Source organism: Poecilia mexicana, unplaced genomic scaffold (assembly GCF_051168715.1).
Source record: "Poecilia mexicana isolate PSO_F unplaced genomic scaffold, ASM5116871v1 scaffold_5, whole genome shotgun sequence".
NCBI lineage: Eukaryota > Metazoa > Chordata > Actinopteri > Cyprinodontiformes > Poeciliidae > Poecilia > Poecilia mexicana.
Window position 1 is genome coordinate 11962504 of NW_028263374.1, and position 17019 is coordinate 11979522.

The window sequence follows — 17019 nt, forward strand, 5'->3', positions numbered from 1 at the left end:
CATTCCACAATTATGTCACATAATGTCCTTAAATCTAAACCTTTCCATGAAGCCCTGACTATATGATTGGTTAGGATGCTGGAAGGTGAACCTTTGACCCCTGTTTCAAGGTTTCTTCCAGAATTGCCCCTTATTTAGCTCCATCCATCTTACCATCACCTCTAACTTTGTCCCTGCTGAAGAAATTAATCCCAACTGCATGACTCCTCCTTCTACATGCTACAGATTTTAGCTTGCTGCTGCTAAGCATTAGTTTTTGCATGTTGGACAAAAGATTTATTTTTTTCTATAAAGTGACCATAGCTGCTTCTCCTGCAAATATAAAACCTGCAGATAGATCTCCTTTTGGCTTTCTTTCAACAATTGAACAATCTTGTCATTCTTCAATGAAAAGTGGTTCATTAATAGTCATCCACCGCTTGACTGCTTTGCTAATTAATGCTCTCTTACCTTCTCTGCCAGTTTAGGTGGTGACTATTTCTTAAGAGTTTTCCATCTGGTCTGTACTCTTTCCATATTAAATAATAAATAAGATATTTATATATAAGAAATATTGTTTTATAATGTAACCCTGCTTTGCACATTTCCACCATTAAGACCAAGCAGACATGTGATCCTTGGTCTTAATGATGCTGGTTGTTTTCTAACAAACTTTTTTTGGCAGTCACAATATTGTTAGTACAAATACTAACTTTAAACTAAATGTATATGAATATTTAGTGTTTATAAATAATGCAAAACATCTTGTTATAAAAACAGCTGTATTCAGCCAATGTGTGATTCCTGAAGACAATTCATACCACATATTTTAGATTTTGTATTTGTGGAAAATATTGAAAACTATGATTCCTTTTCCAACACTAAAAATCAACTAAACACAACTAAAAATCCCTGTGATTTTTAGAGCTAGTCCCTATGGCTGCAGATAGTGTTTCTCTTCTAGATTCAGCTGAGTTGGACAGTAATGATATTTTACATTGGCTTCTTCTGTTTTCAAAATGTTTGTTTTTGTTTAACTGCAATCTGCTACTTTACCTGGCCACACTGTTCCTTTAATATCCAAACAAATTGAGCTGAAATTGTCAGTGAGGACGGACTGAAGACGATGTCCTGCAGCTCAAAAACTGACACCATCAGTTATCTTCCACATTTTATAGGAACTGTTATGTTCACTTGGGGGCTTCATCTCCTCCGGTGAGCAAATCTAAGATTCAAAGCAATTCGCGGTGCCGTTTGTCTTGTAGAGGTGCATAACGAGACTCACTTCTATTCATCTACCATGAGCTTTTGTCTCTCTAAAGAGCCGAGGTTGTGTTTCTCTGGGATTTACAGCAAACATGAAAAGCATTTTGCATTTTAGGAAGTATTTGCTCTTCCTCACTCATCACCAGTTCTCTTCATTAATCCTATTTAGGTTTTAAAATCACCTTTAAGAAGACACAAATTCCTCATGTCCAGTTCCAAATGAGAGCATTTACAGCATATGCATGGTGGACATTTTAATTTTCACAGATGACTACATTATTCTGCATCCTAACTGTTCATCACGTCTGAGGTGGATTGCAGAGGCGTGGCGAACCTCACAGAGTAAAAAGGTTACGGCTCAGCTCCCCCCGCTGCTGTCTTCATTTGCAACATAAAGCCAAAGTAATGACATGAGTTATTCCATGCAGAATTATGGCACTGCTGCTGATGTATAAACCTGCTGCAGTAAGAGCCTCTCAGTGTTTGTAGTCATATTACGTTACTGTCATACATAAATTACCACCAGTAGCCGTAGCTGTTAATGTTGCATACAGACTCTGCAGCTAAGAAAAACAGAGAATGGAGACAGGGGAGGAATGCCACAAAAAACATGGCAACATGGGAAAGTCAGTTTGGCAGTAGAGACGAGGAGAGTATCATCACAGAGAGAGGCTTGTTCATAAAAGCTGCATTAATATTGGATAAGACTCGAGAGTCTTCATCAAAACTTTAATTTACCTAAATTTGAACAAGTTGATTATAGGACCACTTTTCAGATTTTAGTTTCAGATTTAATGCTGCCACAACTCCATCTCCACTTCCTACCCTTTGAATTTGTAAAATGAGTTTAAGCACATGTGCATCCCATTCATTTGGATTAATTATTGAAAAGTTTGTTTATTTTGGCAAATAAATGCAAAATGCAAAATTATTATGTAGATGCATAGCACAAATAGTGATTTATTTTAAGTATTTAGTTCAGTTAGTTTTTACGATCGACGCTCGCAGCTAATTAAAACCCCAAACTGTGTTCCACAGATAATTAGAACATTACATAAAATCAATAAAAACTATTGTTATACAATGTCCTGTCACTACACACCATTATGAGGAAAAGTGGTAACTTGACAAGAAGCGACTAACACCTTCAGCAAGTGACATAAGCTGCGAAACGTCTTTGCTGAAGAAGCTGGTTATTTAGAGTGCTGTATCCAAGTATGTCAATGGAAAGTTGAGTGGAAGGAAAAAGTGTGGTTGAAAAAGTTACGCAAGCAAAAGTGTGTCTATGTACTGTGGAGCACAAAGACACAGGATTTAGTGTGGCCCCACAGCACCTGGGTGGAGATGTCTTCTCATCATTCTCCTGTGAATACTCCATAGATTTTCCACAGGGATTTGGTTAGGCCAGTTTGTTGGCCAGTTGAGCACAGTGATATTAATAAAGTAGGTATTGGTGCTTTAAGGCTACCAGGTCCGTGACTCTGACTCTGATTCTGACTACCCACACCTTGTGAATCTCCCTCAAACTCTTGATGTAGCTTTGCTTTATACACCTTTTCACCCACACTTTTTCCTTCCACCTAATTTTCTACTAACATACCATAACATGGTTAAACATGACATTTCATTTTTATTATTATTATTTTTATTGGATTTTTTTTTTTCATCTAATTTCCTGAGAAATATTTGTAGGAATCCATGTGTAAGTTTTAGCTTTTGATTTGAATTACTGAAAAAATAATAATTTTTGGATTACATTCTGGTTTATTGGGATTTACCTGTATGCAACAATTGCTGAACATATCTCCTATTATGTCTACTCGTTTTCACAATGTCTGTATGCATGATCCAGCATTGTGCCTTGGTGATCAGTGCACATTCAGAATGCCTCTGAGAGCCCAAGCAAACCTTTCATCCAGCAAAAAAAAAAAAAAAAAACAGTATGTTGTTATCAAAACAAGAGGTTTTCTATTGGCTTGTGAAATTGGAAAATAGAGAGAGGCTGAGAGTCAGGCAGGCAGTGCGAGAGAAAGAGAGAGAGAAGGAGAGATGAGAAGTGCTGCTGCAGAACACACCTCATCTCCTCTTTAGCTGGAGGGATAGAGGGAGAAAGAGATTCAGTCTGTGCCAATTTTCTCCTCTGCTCCAGAGACGGAGAGGGAGAGCCAGGGAAGTGATATTTCAGAAATCTTATCTGATAAACAAACAACAGACAGAGACAGAGAGAGGGAGAGAGAGGCAGAGGAGAAGAGGTGCCTTGGCGTATGAAGCATCCAAAAAGACAAGACAGAGAACAAATGGAGAAAGAAGAAGCGACAGAGAGAGATGTAGTCAATGCTTCTGTTGCGGTAAGAGACTGGAAATATGTTGATATTTTCTGAGCTAGGAGGACATCCCAGCACGCGCAGGGACATGCACACATGCAGCACTGGATGCATGCGCAGCCACTTAAAGGTGATGACAGCAGGCGTGTGTGTGTGTGTGTGTGTGTGTGTGTGTGTGTGTGTGTGTGTGTGTGTGTGTGTGTGGGGGTGTGTGTGTGTGTGTGTGTGTGAGTTAAATGAAGAGGCTTGTAGGAAAATAAATGTTTGTGTCAGAGGGTGTCTGGGTGAATGCTGAAACAAATTCAGCTGGAGCAATGCGTCTTTCCTTCTTCTTCCTCTTTTTCTTCTTCTTCTTCTACTTCTTCTTCTACTTCTTCTTCTTCTTCTTTTTCTTCTTCTCTTCTTTTCTTTCAATCTGCACCCAGCACCTTTATCTCCATCATATCATCCCTCCTTCCTGCTCTCCATTCTGCCCTGTTGCTGAGCCTCTCTGTGCTGGAGCTGCACAGCCCACATACATGCAGCTCCGCTTTACACCATTTTCTCTCTGCTTGCCTCTGACTTTATCCTGAATTGAACAGAAAAAGGGAACCGAAGGAGAAAATGTGTTACTATTCTGAAATGACTTTAAATCCTCCTCATGTTTTTGTTCATCTGCTCACAGTTCTCATGTTCTCATGTAATTTCAGCCCAATGTTTTCTGTCAGAGTTTGGAGATTACAACGGATTACAATCAAATTATCCCACCACCACTGATCTAAATGTAGAGCTCAGTAGGGAGAAATTAAAAGAAATGTGCATCTCCTGGGGTCACAGTTTTAGTTTCACATGTCCAATGAATAATTTCCTTTATCTGTTTTTTTAGGCAGATATTTATGAGATCTTTTTGCGCATTTATTTTTGCATCATCTTTGATAATCACACTGATTTTTTTTTAATTATTATTAAATAGATCCCAGTGGGATCAATTTAAAAGTGGACATGTCTCAAGGAATCAAACATATTCGACTGCATGAGGAATGTTAACCAGCTCTTAAAAAAACCTTGAAAAATCAAAAACAAGATAAAACATGAAAAGGAAAAATGTTGATCTTCAGCATTTTTTATTATTGGTCTTAAACAAAACAGAACTTGAAGAAAAACAAAAAATATAATTTAGTAATCTAAAACAACTGGCTTTAAAAGTATTCCTCTACAGAGCAAATACACTGTTAGGGCAGTGGTGAAAAACCCAAAAGAAGCTTTCTAGATCTCCAAATTTTTTCACAAATAAAGAAAAAAAAGCACAGTTTGGGATGTGATGACATTAAAAAAAAAAGTTTTAATTGGATCAACAAGGTGATTCTGATTACATGCAGAACCTGCGTGACAAGACAAGAGAACTGCAAAATCTATTCTTTAAATTATATTTAATTTAAAAACACTGATCAGCTGCATATTATTCTGGGTCAATGTTATCAGGAGCCACTTTGGAAAGTATGCTGAGCCACATGTGGCCCTGGAGCCACAGGTTGGAGACCCCTCTGCTGTAGTTCAGGTTATCGCTGGGTGTTTTACAGAAGTGGGTTCATACAGTGGGACAAATAAGTATTTGACACACTGCTAATGTTTCTAATTTACCCACTTACAAAGAATGGAGGTATGTCATTTTCATCGTAGGTACACCTGAGCTATGAGAGACAAAATCTAAAAGAAAACTCCAGAAAATCAGATTGTGTGAGTTGTAACTAATCAGTTAGCATTTTATTGTTTTAAATATGTATTTGGTCACATAGCAACCAGCAAGAATTTGGCTCCCACAGATCTATTATTTCATCTTTAAGAAACCCTCCTGTCCTCCTCGCAGCACCTGCATTAATTGCACCTGTCTACACCTGTTCAAGCATTCAATGAGACTCCAACTTCTCCCCTACGGATAAGTTGTTTCTGGACGACAGGGACTGAAATGGAAACCTGCACAAGGCTGGGATGAGCTGCAGGACAATAAACAGCTTGGTGAGAAGGCAACACTTGCTGGTGCAATTATTAGGCAACGGAAGACAGTCAGTCTCCCTCAGACTGGCGCTACATGCATCGTGTCGCTTCATGGAGTATCAGTGATTATGAGAAAAGAGAGGGATCCCGAGCGGTCCAAATCAATAACCTGAAGAGAGCTGGGAGCAGCTGCAAAGGCTACAAATACATTACGCCATCATGGATTATCCCAAAATGCTCACAAGATTTTGGGTGACAACGTCAGCAGATGAAGATGGGTCATCTCCGGGTCTTCCAGCAGGACAATGTCCTGAGATCTCCAGGTCCTGGTGTAGCCCAGCAAGTCTCCAGATCTGAACCCAACAGAAAATCTATGGTTGGAAGGTGAAACTTTGTGTTTCCCGACGAAACCCGACAGATGTGGAGAAGATCTATGTGGAGCAGAGGGCCAAAATCGCTGCTGCAGTGAGTGAAAACCTGGTTGAGAACTGCAGGGAACGTCTGACCCCCGCAATTTAAACTAATGTTTCTGTACCAAATATTAAGTTGTATTTTTATTTTGCATCAAATGCTTATTTCATGCAAAAAAAACAAAATGCTAAGTTTTTTTTTTTGTTTGTTGATTCAGTCTCTCACAGTTGAGGTGTACCAATGATAAAAACTTAGACCTTTCCATTAATGTAAGTAATATACATCTTAACTTTTAGTTGATGTCAATACTGACAGCAACTTTCACTGAATGACCATCTGAGTGTTACTTCCACATATTTTCCTTCAACTAGGCAAAGTCCTGTTGTTGACAATCTGAGCTTTTCTAAGTTTGAGCCAGAAGAGTCTCCAGAGTACTAATGGCCCCTAAAAGCAGAAATATTCAGCATTTATCCAAACCTAAAAAGATTGCACTGTGGGATAAAGGTAGCCGCTGAGTCATACACATCTACTTTACTCTACTTTTATGAACAATTCATGTGACAAGGCAACACTTTACTGGCACTTATCAGTACACGATTTCGCTTTTCTGAAAAGGCTGTAAACACTACAAGCTTTCCAAGAGAAGCAGTAAAAACGGGAGCATATCAAAATTAAATGATGAATCCATTATTGAGCAGGTTGCATGTAAAAGGATGAATGAACTGCGATTAAAGTGAATGGATGATGGAGGGGTATGATGAGTCCCAGGAGGATGAAATTGCACCCGGTTACTGTTACAGCTCACATTACAAACTCACTTATATACAGCAAGCACAACTCCCACTATTATTTTATTTATTTTCTTGAAAATATCTGATGAAGTTTTAGTAATTTTCTGCTTTGACAGAAGGATTTTCTTCATTTTCTTTTCCTCAAACACCAGCAAACAACTGACAAAGCTTTAAGGTTTTTTTTTTTCTTTCTGTTTCTTCCTATTAGCCACATAAACTGCACGCATGCAGAGTTTCTGCACACCAGCTGGCAGGATGAGCTGAGTCTGGAAATGTCAGGAGAGGTTATAAAACCGTTCAGTAATAACTTTTCAAACTACTTACAAAACCCAATCACAGAAATTAAACGGATGGTTCTTGTTGCAGTGCAAATGGATGTTTATGAATCACGTAGCATTTTGCAGCTTCAGAAGTATGGAAATGATGCTGAAGATTGCACAAATATTCCAGGCAGGTGAAGAGGCTTTCAAAATTAATTCAGCTGGTTTCAGATGAAAATTTGGTTTTAAAAGCTGGCGTTTTTTTTTTTTTTTTTAAATCTGCAACTTAATTATCTGTTAAGTTTTACTGCATAATTTTCATACATATGTACATCAACATATTTTTCATAGAACAGATTCAGTGGGACGATGTGGTATGCTTCTGAACATCTGCAATATTATGAAGTGGTTGAAACAAAAACACGTATTAACATCAAACTGAGTCTCAAACTAGCGTACTTCAGATTTTATCTGTGGGATTTTAAGGCCCAGATTTTACTGAATGATTTTATTACAATCTTTCCAAACAGAAAATTCAATAATGTCTGTTCTAAAGGGTGATAATGCTGATATTTGCATTACTCAAAATAAGAAGTCTGTGAGCATGGCTAAAGCAGTGTCAGGTTACAGATTCTCCCAAAGCAGTTCTAGCTCATGTTTTCTTTAACAGCGGTAATTCATTTCCTCTAAGTCATTAATTTCTTTCACTACATTTAAAGTTTAATGAAAGCAGAACAATGTGAAAAAGATGGACTTCAGAGTTTTCAGCCCAGTAAGTGAAAAAAAGGCATGAATAAAACTTGGCCACTATTTTATTCCCTTTATTTAAAAAAATATCTAGATATCCAGTCCAGACACATATATAAACCACAAAGCTGTTTTTGAATGTATCCACCCTGGAGATACATTTTTAAAATCCCTCTTTGGAAAGAAAACCAGCTTTGCAAAATTATCTGGTTTGTTTGGAAATGGTTGTTAAATAGATTAAGGCGGGAAGATTATATTTAATAGAATAGAATGGAAATAGAAATATCCTTTAATTTCCCATAGCGAGGAAATTCAAGTGCAACAACAGCAAAGTAACAGCAAATCAAAGCAGATTCACACAAAAATATAAAATACATAAAAGCAGGCATAAGAATAGCAAATCATCAGGTTATTGAAAACTCTAGAGATCACAATAAGGAGTTAAACATGAAAGTTAAACACAAACTCCCACAATGTACTCAAATATTCTGAAAAGACGATAAAAAAAAATAAGTAAACTATAGTGAATTGTGTTGCTATCTCAAAGTTATCTTGAAGCAGAGTCTTCAGAGCAGGCAGCTCCTGTAAGGTGAAAGCACCAGAGAGACCTGCCAAAATATCAGTGCAACTCCAATCGTCAGCAATAACACCGATTCACCGGTGTGTAATAAGTATCCATGGTAACCAACTGTTGTACCGACAGACAGTTGGTGGTGGTCTCTGCTACGTCCATTACCTCTCTGAGCTGAAACGGATGAAAGGACAGCCTCTCGTACATCTTTAAGGTTAATTTGTCCCTTCTGTCACCCCACTTTATAACCACATATTGGCATTTTGTGCTCTGCTTATTTTATTTTTGTGCAAATGTGATTTAACCTTTGCACTTCACTTTGCTTTTTACATGGTAGTTAGGCGTTTCTGTTAAATTATGGGGTAAATTAGCATAAAAATACAAACACTAATGTAATTTGATGGTTTTATTTTCTGAAAAGAAATCATATTACTCCCTGTTTCCATTAATTGTTCTTCTTAGCCCCATGTGAGCCAGTTGACTTTTATAGCAGATTATAAACCCTGCTCAAACTCAAACCACTCTAAGTGACCTCCTGCTGGTAAATACTACTTACTGTAGTCACATTTTCTTACAAAAGGTTATGAAAATGTACTTTAGCTCAGCTGTCAACGCATGTGAAAACACCAGCCTGGTGGCGATGAATTGATTAAAAGAAGATCAGTATTAAAAAAATCCAGTTGAGATCAGTTCCTTGTCATATATAGAAATGCTTAATGTGAAAACATAGCTAAAAGAGCAAAACCTTGAATAGTGAAGGGATAAAATAATCAGCATGATTACATCGCAGGTATTGCTGTGAAAACAATCAAAACCAAAAACACAACCGTCTCATTACCTGCAGATGTAGATGCTGCATGCCTACCTGAATCTGTATAGAGTTTAAGTGTTGAATATCAAAAATCCATTACATTTTTTTAAACAATGTTTAATATCAGCAGTAATAAGCAGAAGAGAACTTGCTTTTGCTAAACCTTTGCTAGAGAAATGCTGCCTGTTTCACATTCCTGCTTCCTCACTCGGCTAGTTTGAGTAATCAGATCACCCATGAACAAAAATCATCTCAGATCAGAAAACCTCCTATGGTAGCATGTGGTCCCAAAATGTAAGATATTTACTGTAGCTGAGCTGCTATAATAATAAGCACTGATCTTACAGCTGAGCCTCAAAGACATTTACAGGTCATGTAAGTTATGCAGTTTTGTAAATGTTTACAAGGTCTCTTCCTTGGTAGGATTGTAGGATTGTATACCTGTGTGGCTGGGAATGCGTTAGGAGAAGATACAAATGGTGAAAAAGTATCATATGCATTGATAAAATAGAATAATAGAATAAATATTACATAAAACAGTGCAGATTTTTTTTATGTCTGTGAACATATTAAGAATCACGAGTTTGGAACGGAAAGGTCACTTGAGCCCTCCGCCGCCAAGGTTGTTCATAAAATTATGTCCGGATCTTCTTCTTCTTCTTTTCATTTCTTCAAATATCATGAAAAAAAGTCCAGGTGGTTTTTACATAAATCTGCATACTAATCCGATGCCCTAAAGTGTTCAGCAGCTGAGGTGAGAACATCCAAATCTGCAGAGCTCCTATCAAAAAGGCATGATGCTTCTCATGTCTCCTTATTCAAATAATTATTTTTTCTTATAACAGACATGTGTGTAATTTGGAACAACTTGAAAAAAAAAACTAATGAAAAAGTTGATTAAAAAGCCAGCACATCGAATCTATTAAAATAAAAGCATGCAGCCTTGTTTGAAAGAGTAATAATCTAGATCACGTCATATTCTGCTTTGGTTCCTCTTATTAAAATCTGGTGTTGATACAAGGTTGAGAAAGGCACATTCATTCTTCAAACTAAGTCAATTACTGTTTTGATTGCTGCCAAACATCTATGATCTGTTAAAATGATAATTTTGTAATATGAATACTAAATTGTTCCTGATATGAAAGCCTGCCAGAGGCTGCTGTAACGCTGGTGTGTGTGCATGTGTGCTTGTGCGAGTGTGTGTGTGTGTGTGTGTGTGTGTGTGTGCGTGTGTGTGTGTGTGTGTGTGTGTAGGTGTGTGTGGGTGTGTGTGTGTGTGTGTGTGTGTGGGGGTGTGTGTGTGTGTGTGTGTGTGTGTGTGTGTGTGTGTGTGCGTGTGTGTGTGTGTGTGTGTGTGTGTGTGTGTAGCAAACACTTACACTCCTGTCCCCATTAAGATCTTAAATACAGAAGACTGATGATCCTTGGGGTCTAATTTACATGTTTCGTAATGAATAAGGCCATATTCTGACTATCTCATGTGAAGTACTCCCATGAAATATTGATGTACATGTTGGATGATTTCATCACCTCTGGTTGAGAATAACATGAAAGATTACAGCAGAACATCACTTTCCCTGTCTTTAATCCAGTGCCATTTTCTTAAATTACAGTCACTTAACTTTTACAACCGTCACCATTTGTGTCCTATTATTCTGCCTGTCTAAATGGATTTTGAAGGCAAAATTTCTTTTCAAACAGCCGCTATTCCTGATTGTATGTTTCAAACCTTTTCTTCGTCCGATTGATTTTTTTTTTCTCTCATTGTTCTGACTTGCAGAGAAAATGTGCGATTACAAAAACTCTTTTGCAAACTGATGCAACATAGTCGGTGCAAAATGCTTCAGCTTCCAAATGTCACCTGAAAGCTTTAGAAAATATGAGGGAAGATATTGGACTATAATTTACAATGAAAAAGTATTTGCCCCTTGTAGATTTGCTCGGGGGTTTTTTTACGTGTGTTTAAATAATCAGATCATCAAATTCAAACATTCCCTGACACACAAATGCTACAAGAGGCTAGCCTTCAGACCAGCCCGCTGTGATGTGACTGCCTGTTCCACTGGGCCGCCAAGGACACCTCTCGTCCTCGCATTAAAATGGCAATTTCATTTTTTAGAGGAAAATCCATCCAACCCAAAATGACCCTATGTGGAAAAAGTAATTGCCCCTTTAAAATAGTAACTGGTTGTGCCACCTTTGGCTGTAATAACTCCCGTTAGCCATTTGCCATTGATGGATTTTTTTTGGCCCACTCTGCCTGGTTTTCTAATTTAGCCGCATTGAAGATTTTCAAGCAAAGACAGCTTTGAAGGTTACATATTTAAGTCCAGACTTTGACTAGGCCACTCCAAATCTTTTTTTTTTTTTGCATTGTTGTGCTGCTGATGGTCAAACAGGATTGTCTTCACAACTAAAGTCCTAAATCAGGGGACACTAATTATAAAAACCAAAGAAAACATGACGTATATCTTCCAAAAAGTTTCACTTCTGTTTTGTCAGTCCTCAGGATATTTTCCCTAAAGTCATGGAGATTATAAATTTGTTTGTTTTTGTTTCTTTTCTTATTGTTGAATCACAAACAATCACTTTCAATGAGGAAACTGAGGTCTGCAGTGCTTTTTACTGGGTTCTTTTGTCACCTCCTGGATGAATCATCAATGTGCCCCTGGAGTAATTTTGGTAAAATTTCAGTAAAATTACTCCTGAGAAGAACCGCTACTGCTCCATGTTTTCTATACTTGTAGATTATGACTCCTACTATGTTTCTCTACAGTCCAAAATCCTTCATATAGTATTGTACCTCTGTGCAATCTATTTAATTTCTTTAGATCATGGCGTAATGTGCTGCCTTTTGAGTTCTTTTAGTCTACTTCTTTTTAAATGCTAATTATTTGTCTTCAGTCTATTGTTGAGCCAATTTGTTTGATGATGTAAGATGAGCAAATGCTTCACAGGACTGTACTTCCAAACAGAAATGACGTGTTACTGAATCCTTTTCTTGTGTTTCTGAAAACAGTGACCCAAGGAATGAGTCGTCCACCTGCAGCCAGCACTTGAGACGGACGTTCGGACAGCGAACACCATCACCGCCCTACAGCCGTTGCCGCTGCAAACGTTGAGCAGAAGACTTGTATAGATAGTACATTTCCACATTTCCATTTCTCATATTTGTCTTAAACCAATACCTCTTAATGTTATGCTGAGCGGTGAAACCAAACCATCTGCTCTAGAGTTACAGTTTGCTCACACATCTCCAGTCCAAATGATTCATCCCTCATCTCCATAACAAAGTCTTCCTCACCTTGTCTGAATCACCTCCTGAGAGGATTATGAGGCCAGCTTTAGCTCTCCTACAGTCACATTGTCTCTTGTACGTGTTTAGCGGGATGTGTGTGCCCATTGTTGTGGGCTCCCTGCCACCTGCACTGCCATGGTATGTTCCCTGCCCAGTGAGGTGTGTGTGTCAGATCAAGCCATGGTTCTCCCCGGATTCTGTCTATCACGAAGCACCCACGGTGGACTGTAACAATCTGTTGCTGACGAAGCTCCCCTTGCCCATACCACTGAACACGCACACTCTTCGCCTGCAGAGTAACTTGCTGTCAGTGCTGGACACTGTAGTGCTACATGGGCTCCCAAACCTCACCGACTTGGACCTTTCACAGAACCGCTTCAGTCGTGTCAGGATGATAACTCAGAGTTCCTCCCTGCCTTCTCTGCTGTCCATACATCTTGAGGAAAACCATCTCAGTCACCTGCCAGAAGCCTCTTTTTCATCATTGCCAGCTTTACAAGAACTCTTTCTCAGCCACAACAACCTCCATTCAATTGCACCCGGAGCCTTCAATGGCCTCGACTCCCTTCGTCGTCTTCACATCAATAACAACAGACTCACAACAATTGACCCTCGGTGGTTCAGAGCATTGCCTCAGCTGGAAGTTCTCATGCTTGGGGGCAATCCTGTGGAGGCTCTGCCTGAGAGGGGATTTGTGGCCCTAACGTCCCTACGAAGCCTTGTACTTGGCGGTATGGGTCTGAGAAGTTTGGCTGAAAAAGCACTCGAAGGGCTCGAAGAACTCGAAAGTCTTTCTTTCTACGACAACCATCTTACCAAGGTTCCTCGACAAGCCCTGAAAAGAGTGCCAGGACTCAAGTTCCTTGATCTCAACAAGAACCGCATCAAACTGATTGAGACGGGAGACTTTAAAGACATGTTGAACCTAAAAGAGCTCGGCCTGAACAACATGGAGGAGCTTGTGTCTATAGATAAAGCCTCTCTGGACAACCTGCCAGAGCTCACCAAGCTTGAGATCACCAACAACCCACGTTTATCCTACGTTCATCCTCAGGCTTTTGTCAGGCTGAGCAGACTGGAGAGTCTGATGCTAAACTCTAATTCTCTAAGTGCTCTGCACCAGAACATCATGCTTTCCCTGCCAAGTCTGCAGGAGGTCAGCCTTCACTCCAACCCACTGCGATGTGACTGCCTGTTCCACTGGGCCGCCAGGGACACCTCTCACCCTCGCATCGAAAGGGACACACAGATGAAGGCCCAGGTGGCCCGGGTGGTGCGCTTCATCCAACCTGAGGCGACCTTATGTTCTGCACCTCCCGAATTGAGAGCACGTAGAGTGAGAGAGGTCTCTTCAGGAGAGATGTCTGCATCCTGCCTCCCAACTATTCCCGCCAGTTCCCTTCCCTCCTATGTCGGAGTTCAAGAAGGGGGGAAACTGGTTTTGCACTGCCGAGCACTAGCAGAGCCATATCCTGACCTGTACTGGGTGACGCCCTCTGGCCTGAGACTAGGGCCTTCTGCAAACAGTACATCAAAAGGTTTTCCAGCTTCCGCCCTCTGTAGTAACACAACTTCAGATGGCTTTAACAACACATCTGCCCTCAGTTTCCAGCACCCGCAAGCCCACAATGATACTGTTTGCCAGTTCTTCAAACACTACCAGCTACAGCCTGAGGGAACCCTAGAGATCAGCAGGATCTCCCCCAGAGAGGCAGGACTGTATACCTGTGTGGCTGAGAATGCATTAGGAGCAGATACACGCAGCGTTACAGTAGGAGTGCACAACAGGGGGAAAAATAGAAAGAGGGGGGTGATGACTAAACCGAAGAAATTTCAATTCATGAGAGTAGAAGCCAGGTTGGAGTTGAACGAGGTTGGAGAGCACTATGCTATCTTGTCCTGGCAGAGCAGACAAAACCTGCCCTCCACTCGCTTATCCTGGCAGGCCATGCAGACCAGCTCCCACACACCAACATACACCACGCGCATACTTGCTGGCACTCAGAGCTTCAACCTAACTCACCTGCAGGCAGAGACATTTTACAGAGTGTGTCTACATCTAGGAGTCAGTGAGGACGGCAAGAGAGACAACCTTGGGTCAGAGGGGAGCAAAAAGCCTCGCTGTGTGTCGTTCAGGACCAAGGATGTACCAGAGCCTCAGCCTGGTCTGCAGCTCAACCCAGAGCTGACCTCCATAGCGGTCACACTACTGCTTCTTGCTTATATCCTGCTTCTAGCAGTGCAGGGCTGGGATGCTGAACCTGGCGAGGAGGCGAGGAAGCATCACAACGCCCTCTGTGTGGATATCAAGGGTCCCCAGACTGTTATTATCGCTCAGAAGACAAAAGAGAGCAATGAAGATCCAACAGATCTGAAAGAGAAGCAGGCATCGTATTATATCATTTGAGATAATTACACCCATTCCAATGCAGACGAGACAAACTGGCACACATCCTTAACATGGGACATGAAATATACTCTAGCACTCACACAAATGAAGGATTTGGAGATTATGGTGCAACGAGAGATTTGTATTTATTTTATATAAGCATAAAGTATATATTGACTTTGTTTCTGTGTTGAGATGTGTTGTAAAGATTGCTTATCTCCCCTTTGGCGGGGAAATAAAACTGGACAATCATACTCCTGCTTAACACAGGGGAAACAACAGAGCCTGAGCTGCCTATGATCACTGGACTGAAACTAAAGAGAGCTTCATACATTTCAGGAATGGATATTTACAGAAGAGAGCAGCCCAGACCTCCGGGGTTTTGTCCTGTTTATAGTCAACATGTTTCCACAGACTCGAGCATACTCTCTCCAAGCTGATAAAACTCTGCATTACGACGGGCGCTGAAAGGACTTTCTGCTGGTTTGGACAGTTTAAGTCAAAGTGATTGATGTACACGGCGCTTTAGCTTTGCTCTTGGACTGACTCGTCCATCTTGCGGTACCTATATGGTGAGCTCATCCCTGATAAAACATGTCTCTCTGTTTTAAAATAAAAGTGATTTAAAAGTGACTAGTTTGAGCTTTGAATTACGTTTTTTGCATCTACTTGTGTTTTGTGTTTTTTCTTTTAATCAAAAACTGACATATGGAAAATCATTTGACAAGGACATGAGATTTAGAAAAAAGTCATTTAGAAATAGTGTTGCATCATTTCAGCAAAGCTTAGGTTCTCCACCAAACCAACATGAATACTAATGGTGTTAAGACATCTCACGTCTTCTCAGTAACACAAGACGCAGAATGTTCCCTGCTGGAGGAGGAATGTAACTGAGAGGCCAGATTAAAGGGCCGAAAGATGCAATTTTCCCAAACTCAAGTAGCTGCTGAATTTCCCTTCTATCATAACTGGATCTCAGGACCTCAATTTAGCTTTATGCAAAGGCAAGAAATAGTAAATGTTAAACTGTCCTGGCTGTACTCCATCTGTTACCCCAAGACCGCTGGAGATGAGCACCAATGTTTCCTCAGCCCTGCAAGGATAAGCAGGTAAAGACGATGGATGGGTGGAATATACATCTATTAATCAGTTTCTGATTATCTGATAGCATCTGATCTCTGCTTAGCTGTAAGAGAAATTTATTTCAGATGGACAGGAACAAATGTGAAATGCAGGGTCTTGCCTTTTAATTTTTTTAATTAAAATTGGAGAGTGTCAAAGAGTGACATCAGCACAGATTCTGTCAGATTAGTTGCACCATGAAAACTGTTTCCAGCCAGCAGAGTATTAAAGTCAGCTACTTTAGGTAAGGATTTTGCACATATACTGCAGTTTTTCCACGTTTTGACATGTTAGAACCAACTTCCAATATGTTTTATTGTGATTTAGACTAATTCAAAACACTTTATTTATAAATACAGCAGAAAATATAGAGGTTTTCTAAATTTCATACAAATATAACTTTGAAACATTGTCGTTTTGTGTGAGTCAGTAGTTTGTAGAAGAGAGACAACCTTTGCTTCAATAACAGCTGCATCTTTCGAGAACGTTTGCCCACTTTTACCCATTCTTTCCAAAAACGCAAATTAAAAGCCACTTTGATTGGAGAATGTCTAAATACATACATTTTCAAGTCTTTCCCCCGGTTCTCAATCGGTTGTAGCTCTTGATTTAACGAGGTCATTCCAACACATGAATGTGATTTGACCTGAAGTAACACTTCCTCTGTATTTCTGGCTTCATTGTTAGAGGAAAGATTGAAATATTGGTTTTTAATGCAACACTGCTTTAAAATTTTAAAAGAAAAATGCGTCTGCTGTGCACAAACGTTATCTGACAAATCGCTGAGGTTTTCACAGAACAACTGGAATTAGAATAAAAACGTCCCCCAGCATGATGCTGACTTGACCAACATCAACTTACTAAGTAAGAGGCACCTGAGTGTAATTAGTGGTGATGGATATTATCTAGTGGTATTTGAGTAAGACTGGCTGAAAACAAAGCCGCAGCGTACATTTCAAATTAGCAGATGTAAATAAATACTTGTTTCCATCATTATCCTTTACTTTATGTTGTTCTTTCACATAACATCTTTGGACAATGCATTGGAGTTTGTGGTTGTAAGATGGAAATGTGCG

General features: G+C 39.7%; 1 protein-coding gene across 1 annotated transcript; it reads left to right on the forward strand.

Annotated features, from left to right (window-relative positions):
* The first annotated feature begins 12287 nt into the window (after positions 1 to 12287).
* LOC106906830 (leucine-rich repeat neuronal protein 2-like) lies at positions 12288 to 15477 on the forward strand. The gene has a single exon (XM_014972275.2). It carries the CDS (start codon positions 12467 to 12469, stop codon positions 14837 to 14839), a length of 2373 nt encoding a protein of 790 aa, XP_014827761.2. The 5' UTR covers positions 12288 to 12466; the 3' UTR covers positions 14840 to 15477.
* The last annotated feature ends 1542 nt before the right edge of the window (positions 15478 to 17019 follow it).

What these genes read in the sequence shown, in the direction of transcription:
- LOC106906830 (XM_014972275.2), top strand. Translation starts at nt 12,467, where the DNA reads ATGAGGCCAGCTTTAGCTCTCCTACAGTCACATTGTCTCTTGTACGTG.